Source organism: Semicossyphus pulcher, unplaced genomic scaffold (assembly GCF_022749685.1).
Source record: "Semicossyphus pulcher isolate SPU_LCO1_2020_fin unplaced genomic scaffold, fSemPul1.0.p SCAF_14, whole genome shotgun sequence".
Lineage (NCBI taxonomy): Eukaryota > Metazoa > Chordata > Actinopteri > Labriformes > Labridae > Semicossyphus > Semicossyphus pulcher.
In genome coordinates this window covers 19,804,591-19,818,614 of record NW_027211648.1, presented here as the reverse complement: position 1 = coordinate 19,818,614, position 14,024 = coordinate 19,804,591, and the positions used below count along the sequence as shown (strand labels likewise).

At 44.4% G+C, this 14,024-nt stretch overlaps 1 protein-coding gene across 3 annotated transcripts in view; it reads left to right on the top strand.

The window, feature by feature from the left end:
* Positions 1 to 14,024, top strand: part of LOC138590791 (rho guanine nucleotide exchange factor TIAM2-like) — a 71,996-nt gene that overhangs the window by 35,666 nt on the left and 22,306 nt on the right. For all 3 annotated transcript variants that reach the window (XM_069661147.1, XM_069661148.1, XM_069661149.1), the window contains exons 9-15: positions 1,700 to 1,756; positions 6,491 to 6,667; positions 7,196 to 7,300; positions 7,394 to 7,472; positions 7,564 to 7,653; positions 7,738 to 7,956; positions 11,393 to 11,484. In XM_069661147.1, the coding sequence (XP_069517248.1) occupies positions 1,700 to 1,756; positions 6,491 to 6,667; positions 7,196 to 7,300; positions 7,394 to 7,472; positions 7,564 to 7,653; positions 7,738 to 7,956; positions 11,393 to 11,484 (819 nt within the window). The remainder of the gene's footprint in view (positions 1 to 1,699; positions 1,757 to 6,490; positions 6,668 to 7,195; positions 7,301 to 7,393; positions 7,473 to 7,563; positions 7,654 to 7,737; positions 7,957 to 11,392; positions 11,485 to 14,024) is intronic.

Here is a 14,024-nt window from a genome sequence, read left to right as displayed (position 1 = left end):
TACAACAGTGAAGGATCATTGCGGTAATCGTTTCTGTTGTTCTCCATGGGAAATTCAGTTGTGGTCATTCTCGATTACATCATCAGCTCGTTTGCTCATGTTGCACTGACGAGACACGTGTTTACTGGAGCTGGATTTGGAGAGCGAGGCCGTCTAAGGAGCCAAACTCTCCTCCATGCGCTTAAATCTGTCGTTACCTTCTCCGGTTCTCCGACTGAGCTTTCTCCAAGATTTTTAAGATACTTTCTTTTGATGCTTTCCTCCCTTTTCTTCTTGATTTATCCCCATTCCTCCAACTCAAAAACACTCTTTTTTTCTTCTACCTCCAACCGACTTATTTAAAACTAGAGTTGCATCTCAGTCTCTCGTGCAATTTCTCCCATCGTTTGTCTTTCTGTTTTTCCTTTCAGTCTTGTCCTGTCTCTCAAACCCCTCTGTCTCTCAATGCATAAACATCAGACAGTTAGCCGGCGGTCCTTCTCCCACAGTTTCCATCCTGACTCATCTCTGTTGACTAAGACTAAATCTCATTTACCACTTCGACTCCACGCTCCATAACTTAGCCCCAAAGTCTTGCTCTCTCCTCCCAGCTCCCTCCCTCTGTTTTTATCATCTCTCATCCCTCTTAGGAGTGCTATGTATACAGTTAAGAGCTAGCTGGCCATCGGCTGTGGGAAGTAGGCCAGAAAGGTCCGAGGATTTGTGGGAGAGATGGCAAAGCTTTCTAAAATTAGTCAGTTTACAGGGGAAGCGGCACTGTTTACAGCCAGTTTATAAATGCGCTGGTGTTATGGAGGGAGAGTTAATGTGCTCGGGTGATCTGAGGTCAGATGAGGGTTCTTACTAACACAACAGGAGCAATTTTTCCGATTTGTTAGGGAAACTTCTTGGAGAGAAAAGTAATCCTCATCCTTAGAAAAAGGGATTCTATTTTAACTTTCCGTACAACAATACCTACCAGAGGGGTTGCTGCATGAAATTCAGCTTCTGCTCAGTTAATTTCACGGAGAAAACAAGCACCTTAAGACCAATTTCGAGACCAAAAACACCCCATTTCTGTCACCAGCTCTACCACCGAGCTGCCTCGTGACAAAGCATCTCAGAAAACGCTGATAACTGCCGCCTGTTTGAGTGCGGACCAGAGTTACACCCTCCACATAACGGATGGCTCTGTGTCACCGTCGTATTATAGAGTTGTTAAAGCCCTCCGGGGCTGCAGAGTCACCTCCACCGCAGAGCTTAGCCCGACACAACACACCTTACAATCACGAGCGGGAGAGCAGAGGTGGAGGAAGATGGAACGGATCAAGAGCGAGAGAGATTTAGACTCTGAGGGTCGGATGTGGAGATGGGGAGGGGGGGTTGCTTGTCCTTCTCTCATCTATAACCGGACTGTTCCCTCCTTTCATCTCTCCTCTACATAGAGACCACAGCGTGTCCATTCACACCCCCTCCACTCACACAGATCCACAACCACAGAGCGTATTTCTACCAATGCACCTTCAAAGGCTGCAGACGCTGTTTGGAAGCAGAATCAAAGCGCTGCACTCGCCACATGTAGTTTTTAATTACCTCCATAATAGCACCGTGTGTGTCTAATATAGTGTTGCCGAAAGTGGCTGGGCACTTAATCGCTCATGAGTCAAACAGTGCGGTGCCCCCGTGTCTGTACATCTAACAGTTCTTCTTTTGATTTCAGATTTTTGAGAGCGACGCTGGAGGTCACACGTACGCCCTCCCTCCCAGGAGCACCGAGGTGAGTCATAGTGTTCGGTAACTTTGTCCGCTGCTGTTTCCCGATCTTTGATATATCTTTTAAAAATTCCACTGCCATCTGTCACATCCATCCTGTGGTACCGTTTAATGTGCTGAATTATCCCTTTCAGCGTGAAGTAGCTATGTCATAGACGGGTCCACTGTTACTCTGACCTCTGCTGTCTTTCATGGCTTTGATAGCGGGCTGTGTAAAGATATTTTCACACGCAGGGGATCAGAAAGTGTGTGTGTGTGTCTGCCGGTGCATATTACATGCCCAGGATCAAAGCACAGAATCCTTTCATGTTGATCTGCCGATGTCTGAAAGATAAATAGACACCATAGAGATTTTTACTGCATTTGAAACATGTTGAAGGCCCGTGAGGACAGGACTCCGATTCCCAGCATAATTGAGTTAATGGACGGTGTTGGGGGGAAGTGTTGACCAGAATCGCTAATTGAATCTCGTGTTTGTGTGTTTGGGTTTATGATTAGGTGTTCACTGATTGCCGTGTGTGAGTTCTGACCAGACGTTGCAACTGCAGCATTTTGCAGGTTATTTGGCTGGTTACATGAAAACATCAAGGAAGTGCAAAATATTTCTGTAACACTTCAACACCTGTCTGTCCTTGAGCGACCTCATGTCATTGTCCTCCTGGTCAGGTTTTTTAATTCTTAAAGCAACAGTGCTACAGCTCAGTCTCACGCAGCGTTGCAGTGTTTCCATATCGTATCAGTTAAAGTAATAATCTTGAAGATTAATTTAAATTAATGTCTGTTAAGTCACCATCTATCACCGAATGAGGTAACACAATGGTGATTGAGCCCACTGATGAAAGCCTTTCCACTTGCAGTATATAGTATAATTATGGACTGGCTGTCTGTGGCGACATTCAAATCACAAGAGCCGCCCAGTTTGTGACACGTTTTTCATCACCCAGCAGTGGTTGGTCTGTCAGAGAGGGTACAGATACACCTTCAAAAATAAGTGAAAATCCGAAAAACAAATTAAACGCTCAGATAAAGGCTAACAGTCTAAAAAGGGAAGCGACTGACAGCTAGGAAGATCGAAAGTTAGAACCGTGACAAAAGGAGCCAACCGTAGACCGTCTGGTTAAATTGTGACGTATGCGCCTGTAATTCCTTTTTATTGCCATTAGGTGCCACCAAATAAAACCAAACTGAGAACTTTGAGATTATGTCTTTAACTTGCTGAAGACAATTGTATTAGGAGTTTTTTAAGATTATTTTTTTTGTCTTTTTTCCTTTATTTATTGGACAGCTGAAGAAAGACAGGAAATGTGGGGAGGAGAGTGGGGGATGACATGCACCAAATGATCAGCAGACCGGGAGTTATACATGGGGCGCCTGCTCTACCAACTAAGCGAAACTATTGCCATTACCATGTTCCATTGACAGACTCAGGAGCTTCTTTTTCCCCCCCGAGCCATAAGACTGTACAACTCCTCTCAGTGATGGCAGGGGGAAACAAACAACTAACAAACCAACAAGTGAACTACTCCAGGACCAAAAGCATTGCGACACTTTGACGCTCACTTAACTTTGAGCAATAGTTTAGCTTTTTTGGAAATAAATAAATATGTATCTACAGCCAGCAGCTATTTAGCTTCCTTAAACCATAAAGTCTTGTTTTTAGATGTTTTCACCTAACTCACGTGAAAGGGCTTAAGAATATTTCCCAAAATATCAACCTATTCCTTTAATGGAAAATTAATTTGCCTGGAACCCACATGTTGACAAGGCTCTGAAATGTAATTTTAGCAACTAAACTAAATACATAATAACTTCAAATTAAGAGCAGCTATAATCTGAACTGCTTTGCTTGTTTCCCTAAGACAGTATGTTTCATAAACACATTTGCTGTTTGTTCCTCAAATTACAAAGTTACAAATGCCTTCTGGACCTACAGATGAAGCCTCACACTGACTGATGAGCATAATGAACACATTTAGCCCGAGCAGTACGGATGTTATGAAGATGACTGTTCCACAGGATGCAATGATTCATAGAATGTGTCCACTGTGAATGGGACAAGTGTTAAAACTGCCGCATTAAGATATTTAAAATGGACTGAGAACAGGAAGTGGTTTGGGGAACAATAATGGCCTTCATTGGGAGGACTCTTTAATGTTTCTTAAAATGCGGCTGAGTGTTTCTGTGCCTCGTGGAGTCGGACGTGGGAAACGGCTTGTCACTAGGATTGGTTTGATTTAGTGCAGATTAAGACTCCTCAGGAGGGACGCAGGGAGAGAGAGAGAGGGGATAGCACAGCTGTATTGATTTTTGTCTGCACGTACAGTTCTTCAGCTCTGTCTTGATGGCTGTTGTCCTACTTGGGTCTTAAATCCCCTGAATTACTCCAATGAGCAATAATCCACTAATCCTTGGACGTGAAGTTTAGTGCTGTGTTTTCTTCTGTGCGTCTCTGAGCTTTATTGTAGTCGGCTTGTGTGCACTGCACGCTGTCGGTTGTGACTGTTGCATAAAGCTGAGAGAGACATATATCTATATGTGTGAACCTGTCAGTAATATGCAGGTTGTGTTGGCCTCCATAGAGGTTAAAACACAGTTCATATTGACGGGCATATTTCCACTCTTCAGGGCCTCCGTCCACCCACTCCTTCAGCAGAGTGAGGGAATATGTTTGTCTGTTATAAGTCCAGCTTTAGACAATTTTTCCGTTACTTCAAAATGTGTTTCCTCCAGCTAAATACCCCATACTCGCACTCATTTTGAGCAAATCACATGTTTAAAATGCATTAAAAGTCTGTTGAGTACGTTTCAGAGCAGGGATTAAAGGTTAAGATTCAGGGTTAGCTCCCTTTCCTTTCCTGTTCCTCCTCTCTGAAAATGCAACCTGTCCTGTCAAATTTTACCACCCTTGTCCATGGTATACTGATCCCTCTCTACGTGTCACCTCCTCCCACCACCCTCCACTACCCATGAATGCACACCTCTGCTTTAACTGTAAAGTAATTTCTGAGGAGCAGGCAAGTGTTTGGCAGCGTGGGCAGAACGGATCAGAAAGAGCGTATTTGCAAACCCTCCGTTACTCACATTCCATCTTTAGAAGCTCCTGGGTGGAGGACGGCTTTGCTTGGAAGTAATTTCCACACGTGAGAGGGAATGACTGAAGTTTTGGTTTGGAATTATTTGGCTGAATGCGAACGTAAATGGAGTAGATGCTCTGACCACACAGAGCACACGTTGAAGTCCGGCGCGTGCCTGGACCGGACTCTTGGCAGCCCTTCACGGAACGTTGACCAGGCAACCGTGGGCCTGTTACAGCCCTCCCTGACCATGAATGAGTGTACAGTGTTAGTCAGCCGCTGGTCAGGTCAACGCAGGCAACCAAATCTTCGTTTTCCAGTCACGCCATGATGCCAGGACACAAACGGGACTGTTATGCAACCAGTTGCCATGACTGCTTGTTTTTTTTTATCCTGTTTGTAAGCATGACCTCACATGTAAGCAGAGGTGGGTGGTGAAGTGGCACCTTGTGTTTCTCCATCCCTACTCGTGAGGGAAAGACTTCAGTGAGAACATTGCTGGCCTTTATTTTGGTAGTGATTCATGAAGAAGTCAGGGGGACATTAATGTGGAAAAGGTTTGTTTGTGTTTATCTAAATGCATAAGAATCCTTCTTCTGTTCCTGTGTGTGTGGAGCTAAGTGATGCTGTGAATCAGAGGCCGTAGTCGGTTCCTTTCGGCTTTTTGTCTGGCAGGAAAAAGAGGTCTTTTTCCTCTCGAGGTGATGCATCAACAGCAGGCAGCCAGCTCTAGAAACAGACACAGAAGCTCACACACATGGACACCACACAGAACGCCTCAAAAGGCACGCAGCAATCCCGCTTTTTATGATCCCATAATGCTTTTCAAACATCTCTATATACCTAAAACCATTCACTTAAGCAATTATCCCTCTCGGTCCAGTGTCTGAGTGTAACCAAGAAGCCATATCATTTCTGTCAGAAGTGCTGAATCACTGGTTTCTTCATCCCATAAGTTTCAGTACATTTGGTGTTTGAGCCTCTCCTCGTGATGGAGGGACTTGATAATTGCGGTCTAAGGCTGCACTGTGGCGTCTCCCACAGCCCCTAAACGCAGCAGTGGCGCTTTTCCCTCCAGAGACACACAGTCGCAACCAAAACCCCCAAATGGCTGCCTGTGAGGCCGAGCTGTGGGCTAACCCCCCCGGCATTTTACCCAGCTCTAACCTCACTGTTAATGCCACCAAAAAATAATTACATTCAAACAGCTCATCTGAAAGTTTGAAAATAAACTGCCCCCCTTTTCATCACTGAAGTCAAAATAAGTCTTGTGGCTTTTTAAATCGAATAAGTGGCAGATTTCATCTGGGCGTCTCGACCTGCTGGTCGACCCTTGCCAATCGTCTTGTGTACACGGTCATTATAATGACTATTATGTGGAGCAACTGCCGTCCATGTTGTCAAATGAATTTCTGAAAGGCTAATTGTATGACATCTTTGATCCGCTGCTTGATCCACAGCCAAGCATTTAGACTAATGGAAGTGTATTGATTTGTGTGCTGTTACTCAAAGTCTACCGCTCCCTCTCTCTCTCACCTGCTCCCTCCCCCTCTCTGCCTACCTCCTTCCCATTCTCTCTTCACTCTCTGCTCCATCTAATGCCTCTAACCCCCTTCCTTTTATCTCCTTTACCCTCCCTTTTACCCTCTCTTTCTCTCCCACAGAGGCTGGACGTGCTGACCAGTATCTACTCCATGTCGCCCCCTGAGGGCGGTGTTTGGGACAGCAGCGGTGGTGCCATGGATTTGCTGACGTGTGTGTACATGCCAGACCGGCTGACGGTCCAAGTTCGTGTCAGAAGAGGCCAGACAGCGGCTGACCTTCTCTCTGCAGCCTGCAAGGTCGGGATGCAGAGAATGATGACATGTCGACACAACAGTTGTCACATATCTTTTTTGGTGGATTGGGTTGTGTAGCAGAATTTTATATCATCCTCTAAGTCATACGTTGTAGTGGAAATATATATTTTCTTGTCATGTGGTGTTTGATCACATGTAAATACAAAGTTTATTTAAGTTTTTCAGTAATGTCAGGTGTGGTATAGTCTTGTAAATATTTAAATACTTTTTGTTTGAGCATCTGTTGCCAAAGATCCGGCTGTATTATGCCCTTAAGGACCCACACACACACACACACACACACACACACACACACACACACACACACACACACACACACACTCACACACTGTAGTCCCATGGGTGAAGCTTTTAGTTTACTGCAAACTTCTCATCATTGAGTGTAAAGCAGCTGAATAATTCACACCTCTGCCATACAGCAGCTGTCACACAAAGCGTTGGTGCATGAAATATATCGGATGATTTTGTGCATGCAGGCTGCCGAGCATTAACAGGCTCTTGTGTAAACAGGTGAAACAGCTGGATCCGGCTCTGCACTGCCTCCGGCTGCACAGGCGAGCGGGGCAGGAGGTGGAGGTCCGATACGTGGCTCCTGGAGAGCTCCTATGCGATGTGGTGAGTACTGCAAACTCCCACATAAGTAGAGAGTACACATAATTATCAGCTCTTAATTGAATGTGTGATGATTTGTTTGCTATCGCCCTGTAGGTCAATGATCAGTTGGAGGTGGTCCCAGTGAATGTGTTTACGCTGCACATGAGCAGGCAGAGCGACAGCGGAGACTACGGTGAGTCGGACACACATGTGGACCTATATAGGTCTAGTGTGTTTCTCTCTTTATGTATTTATCTTCATCTCTCCTCTCTTCCTCCTCTCAGGTTTTGCAGTAACAGGACACATAGACAGCCAGAGAAACAGCAGGATCTTTGTCAGTGAAGTGCTGCACGATGGACTGGCGTTCAACCAAGGTGCCTACTCTCTTGACAACGACACACATAACCATCGTATGGCTTCTGCTGCTTTTATTTTGAAACACACTCCTGTCTTCTCAGGTCTGCGTCCAGGCGATGAGATCCTGGTGCTGAATGGCCGGTGTGTGTCCGGCCTGGACCTGGCTCTGATCCAGACGCTGTTTGCTGAAGAATCCCTGCACCTGAGCCTGAGGCGGGACGGACCCCTGCCGCCGAGCGTGACCTCCAACCACGCGGCCCCTCCTCTCAAACACCACCAGGAGGCTCGCGGCAAGCACCACCGAGCCAAGTCCTCCTCAGGTGCTTAAATCTCACAAATCCTCAAAAGAGCTGAAAAAAAACGTGTAGATACAGTTGTAAGTGGGAGTATGTTTTACTAAGAGGCTGTAAAGTTAAACTTAATGGAAGCGCTTAACAGTAAAACTGAGAGTGAAGCTGATAATTAGCCTCCCTTGTGTGTGACAGATGGTGAGAGAGAGACACAAAAAGAGAGGAATATTTTAGATGCAGCGAAATAATGGCACAGTTCAACAGTTTTCTCTGTTAGCAAGCTGTGCTGTTCCACCTGTGAACGACCTGGATCTGCAATGGCTCCAAGTTATAGAATGTATTGCATCCTTTTCTGTGTGCTCAGTTGGTAATTAGTTATTTCCAGGTCGGTTTGTCTTCTGGATCTCTTTTGATCTGCACTTTGTAAGGAAGCAGTTATTAAGTAAACTTCAGCGTTACACAATGGGCAGTTCCACACATTAGCAGCATTTGCTGAGAAAGTAGGCCTAAACCACAAACAGCCACCACACTTCCGTTTCAGTTACAATCTCGCTCAGATCTCTACTTCCTCCAAAAGAGACCCGTTCTCTCCCTTCGCTGCCAAAAGTCAAAAGCAGAAACGCAGTAGAAGAAATATTGTCTCACAGCTCTTTGTGTCCAGAGGGAGAAAGGAAGCCGCGAGGGGCGTTTGACCGCAGAGGGCTCATTATCACTGCGATGGTATAGTATCTTGTCAGTTCGGTTTAATCTCACCGCAGACAAGAGATGTCAGAAGTGAACAGTTAGGTCGTCCACGTCGCCGGACAAACACAGCTGATACCCAGCTGGTAGAGATGCAATTGTTTGTTCAAGCTTCACTGTGAAGGTAAGACAAAGATTAGATCAGATTCAATTTAGATTAGATGACTGTATTTCTGTTGCACAGGGTACAAAATAGAGAAAGAGAAATGTGGTTTAGCATCTAAGCAGTCAAGTGAAAAGTAATGTATGTATATGTTGTAGCAGTATATAGACTCAACAGTAAGTGGAGATATGAAAATGCACAGATATATACAGTATGAACAGTATAAACATGGGGAGCAGTTACAGCAGGCAGTAGAAGTAAAGGTATAAAAAGTCAAGCCTCTTTCCTACTGGTCAAAAAACCTGCTAACACCTGGCTTTTTTACTTCGTGGGAAAGGTTACAATCAGCATTCAGACTCTGCAGTAGACTGGGGTAATTATCGCCTCGGCTCCGATCAGCAATGATGGGAACACAAAACCCGGGTCGACACACCCCCTTTCCGGCGCGATGCTATGCTCCGTTGGTAACTTCTGCGACTCCTTGTCATCTCAGCTACAAATTCAGCCCATCTCTGAGCAGCGCTCGAACATCGTTCCAAATTTGTTGGCGCAGAGTTTGATAAATAGACTGAATGAGTAATAGATACAATAAAGACCTAACCACCGTAACATCTTCACCTGCGTAAACATGCTAATTTTGGTGGGAAAGGGGTATCTGCTATGCTTGTAGCATGAGTTTATATGTAGATCAAACAGCTGGGGCTTTAATCTGTAGTATCATCAAGATAGGATTTTTGCATGTAAAAATGTGATATGGTCTCACATAAGAGCCTCAGATTTAAACCTTGGTTATGGAAATGTGTCTTTGGTTGTCAGGAAAGATCCAATAAAGGACGTCAGGAACAAGACTGTCCTGTTTCATTAGTTATAATTGCAGGATCAAATTGGTCAGGCACAGTCAGCTCATGAACGTGTGGAGGGCGACTTTCATTTTTAGAACAATTCTACTACAAGGTTATTTAGTGGTGTTTTGGAGAAAGTCACAGTAGATAGAAACGATGTAAATTAGATTAAAATAAAGATGATGAGATGCAGGATATGACATGTTCATTTTACTCACTTAAACCTTCTATATGGCTTTTTTTTTAAATGAAATTCACCAAAAGCCTAACACTGACCTCCTCCCTCAAAATGTGCACAACAATTAAAGCTTTTTTTTTGCATTAATAACAACCCAAAAAAAACAGTTAGTCAGAAAGAATGTAGAGTGTCATTTTAATGATAGCAATTCATTAGTGTTTCCTCCACTACAGCCATAATTGCACACAAAGGAATTAATGACTTGAAGGCCTCATTACAGTAAGTGGTGTGATCAAAGAGCCTGCAGTTTTCTTCTCCGTCTCAAGAGGGCAGATGATCCCAGGCACGCTGATAAGGAGGCAGGGAGGTAAACGCCGACAGAGGGGAATTTACACTTGTCTGACTTTCATGATGGCATTCCTAGAAGGAAGATGTCTGTCAGCTCACTTCATTCAGCCTGATGCAAATGTATCAGACAAGAGAATCAAATTCAAATGACGAGATAACTGCAACTCTGCTCCAGCAGTCTGACATCTGGTTGACAATGATTGTCAGTCTAAGAAGGAGAAGTTCAGCTACACCGGAGGTTCTGAAGTTTTCTTTTGTTTCCTGCTGTTACATTGGCCTGCCTCCCACGCTACACAGTCTTTTCATGTGCCAACTGCAAGAGCGTTTGTCCTCAGGACCTTCAAATTAAGGAGAAGAAGCCAAAATCTGGAGATTGTTTTCAGAACACTTAATCTGATAATCTCAGGCTGTCAGGAAGGTTCACATGCAAATATACAGTTTAAAATGAGCATCAGTCAAACAAAGAGAAGAGATAACAGAGTCTTTAATTAGGACTGCCTTGTGTTTTTTTGGATGGCTGGAAACCAGTGCCATTTTTAGACCGGAGACATATTTAAGTTCTGAGCGACTGGCAGGCGCCCAAGATGTTTTAGACTGTAGCTGGTCAGCACTGTTTGTGTTCTGTGGTCAGTGGAAGAGTGTACAACAGTAAAAAACCACTACAGTGCAGATGCAAATATGAGTTTAAGAACAGACATGACATTAAAGTGATAGTCTCGAAGATTTTCATTTAAATAAATGTCTGTTAAGTGACTATCTATTTCTGAATGAGGTAACACAATGGTGATTGAGCCTATGGCCCATTGCATTTACAGTATTACGGACTGGGTGTCGGTGGCAAAATCATAAGCGGCGCCCAGTTAGTGACGCTTTTCCATCAGCCAGCAGTGGTTGGTCTGCCAGAGAGGGTAGGCAGAGCTAAGCGGCTGCTTTTCCGGTCTCTGCAAGTGTTACGATTAAACAGTAATCTACTATGGCTGAACAAACAAATAAAAGATTGATGACTTCAGATACAACTTCAAAAATAAGTGAAAATCCAAAGAAAAAGAAAAAAAGTCGACGTTCAGATGAAGGCAAACAGTCTAAAAAGGAAAGCGACCGTCACGCATGCAACACTGATTAGATATCTGTGAAGTGTGCTCTTGCAATTACCGTTTATTGCCATAGGTGCCGCCAAAGAGAACAAAACTGAGATCTTTGAGATTAGCTTTAAACATGATGTCTAAACTGTCCCTCCCTCTCCTTTCTCTCCAGATGTGTGCACTGCAACAGATAATGACACCCTGTGTGTAGGACAGGAGAATGTTCATTCGCACTGCGCACAGAGGCCTGTTCAGCACAGCAAGGTAAAAAAGTATATCCATTGTTTCTTACAGTATACCTCCACCTACAGAATTTCTCTCCTTTCATGTTTGTTCGTGTGAATAAAAGTGTGCACTTTTTCAAGTGTGTGTGTGTGTGTTTGTGCCCACTCACAGTGGCAGCTGTAGGGCTGTCACAAACCAGACTGGCACCAATCCTTTGCATCACCATAATTAGGATACTCCATCATAGCCACGGGTATAAACACAGCTTATTACTGTCAGGCAGACTAAGACATGAGGGTGTGTCACACTCCCACTTCATCCTTCACACACACATGCACAAGACGGCATGCCAGCCCGGGGGCAAATCCAAATCTCTCAGAAAGAACAGTCATCTAAGATGCTTCTGCTGTACTTAACTTCACTCAAAAATCATAAAATCAAAATCTATGTTAGTGAATTTATTTAGGACAGGAGGAAATGTTCTGTCTTCTGACGTATTCTTGGTGTTCGTCTCTGCCTCGACTTTAAACAGTATAGCTACCCTGCAATTATTACAACCCTTAATTTCCTCTCAAATCAGTTGTAAAGAAATAGCTTCTCTATAAATATGCCAAATGCGTGTCCCTGAGGATTTATGGCAGATTGCAGCCCTATTTCTGTCCTGTCTGTTGTTGAATATCCGCTCAGGTTTTTGATATGTAAACCAACTTTTATTGAAGTCATTAAACTGAGCGTGAGCCGGCTCCGTTGGGAGTTACGCCTCAGCGCTGTAGTAATGTAATAGGGAAGAGTGTGTACGCTTGTGTTTATTGGGAGCAGTAATGAGTGTGTGTGGTCATCAAGGAAAGCCATGTGTTAATGATGTGGACATGGCTGGGTGCCTGTGTGTGCGTCCATGCATATTCACCTTCTCCCGCGTCGCTCTGCTAATATTTTGTCCTTTTTAGTTTGGAGTTGTTGTCAGCAAAGTGAGTGCATGTTTGGCACCAACCTGCTCATTATGTAATGTGGGCTAAATGAAAAAGGGGAACAAGCAGTCGTGTTTAACGCGTTTCATTAATGATTCATTGATAGTAAATCCAGGCCAAATATCCAGAAAGCAGCGCTAATTGGCGTGGCTGCATTGGCTTTAATGTAATTGCCTGTGTCAGAAGATGTCGTGCAGTATTTGACCCCAGGTCAGCCAGGAGGTGGATTAGAGGGGACGACTTGCCCTCTTGTACTCTCTCTTTCCTGGCTCTGTTCATCCCTCTTTTTGTTTGCCCGGCGACGTGAGTCAGTCCCACCGCGCTGGGATCTGCACTGCACCACTGCTGCTGATGCTCAGCTCCCTGCCGATTGTCTTTCACTGAGGAATGAATGGAAGAAAGGTGTGTGTGTGTGTATGAGGGAGGGAGTGAGGGAAGGTTCATGAATGTGTGTGCTTATGTCACTGCAATCAGGCACGTTTTGATGCACAAAAGGAGGAAAGAGCTCTCCGCCTCCATCAGGGAGAGTCAGCCACTGTGAAAGCGATAAAAAAAAAAAAAAAACACGGGGAGATATTGGTGCTGGTAAATCAGATTTTTGCTGTCACGTACGACGGGATTTAATCACTGCAGGGCCATCAGTTTGTTCTCTGGGGCGAGGAGAGAGAAATATGGAGTCACCGGGTAGAAAATCAGCCATGTATCAGCATATAGGAGCACACATGCGTGCACGCGGCGTGGTGAAAGTCAATAGAGATGGATGGAAGGGAGGCACTAATTTCAAGCTTCTTGTCACAGCCTGTAATCGGTCGCCTCACTACACTGAATACCTTTGATTAATTGGTCCGTTGCATTCCAATTTACGCTTATTACTGGAGAGATCTGTGTGTGTGTGTGTGTGTGTGTGTGTGTGTGTGTGTGTGTGTGTGTGTGTGTGTGTGTGTGTGTGTGTGTGTGTGTGTGTGTGTGTGTATTTGAGGTGAAGTGCTTGCTATGCACAGTAAACAATGCTGTTTACCATCAGAATACTGATGGTGTTTTCCAGTGCCTGTGAGATAATGCTACTTTAGAACAAAATAGAAATTGGTTTAACACCATGTTGTGGTACAATTACAGGCTTAACCAATCAATTGTCGAGTCTGTTCTGGATAACTCCTGTTAGTGAAATCGGATTGATTGGACATGCATTGCTTTAGCGAAGTAATTCAGTCATAAGGATGCGTATAACCAAAATCACAATAGCTGCTTCCAGTTTGCTCATGCCTCGCTTAATCTCCACTAGATCACAGACCGAGGGGAGGCTGGATGGGGATTTGTTGGCAGGCAGGTCATCAACACATTCTCACGCATACATGTGAACACACACACCCATAGTGTACCAGGCAACAGACAGATGGAGGGATGTGGGATGTAATCTGGCATGTTGAGGTGTCACCACATGGAACGAGTCCACTGTAGGGACCGCACGCACATGTATCCATGCCCAATACGCCCAGTACCTTTAGCACAGTTTGAATCTGTTACCATGATGATGAATTGAACAATCGAGAGTATATCAGTGAGATTTACCATTAATGAAAGTTATAATTCATTTGCATCTTAGTCTTTGTC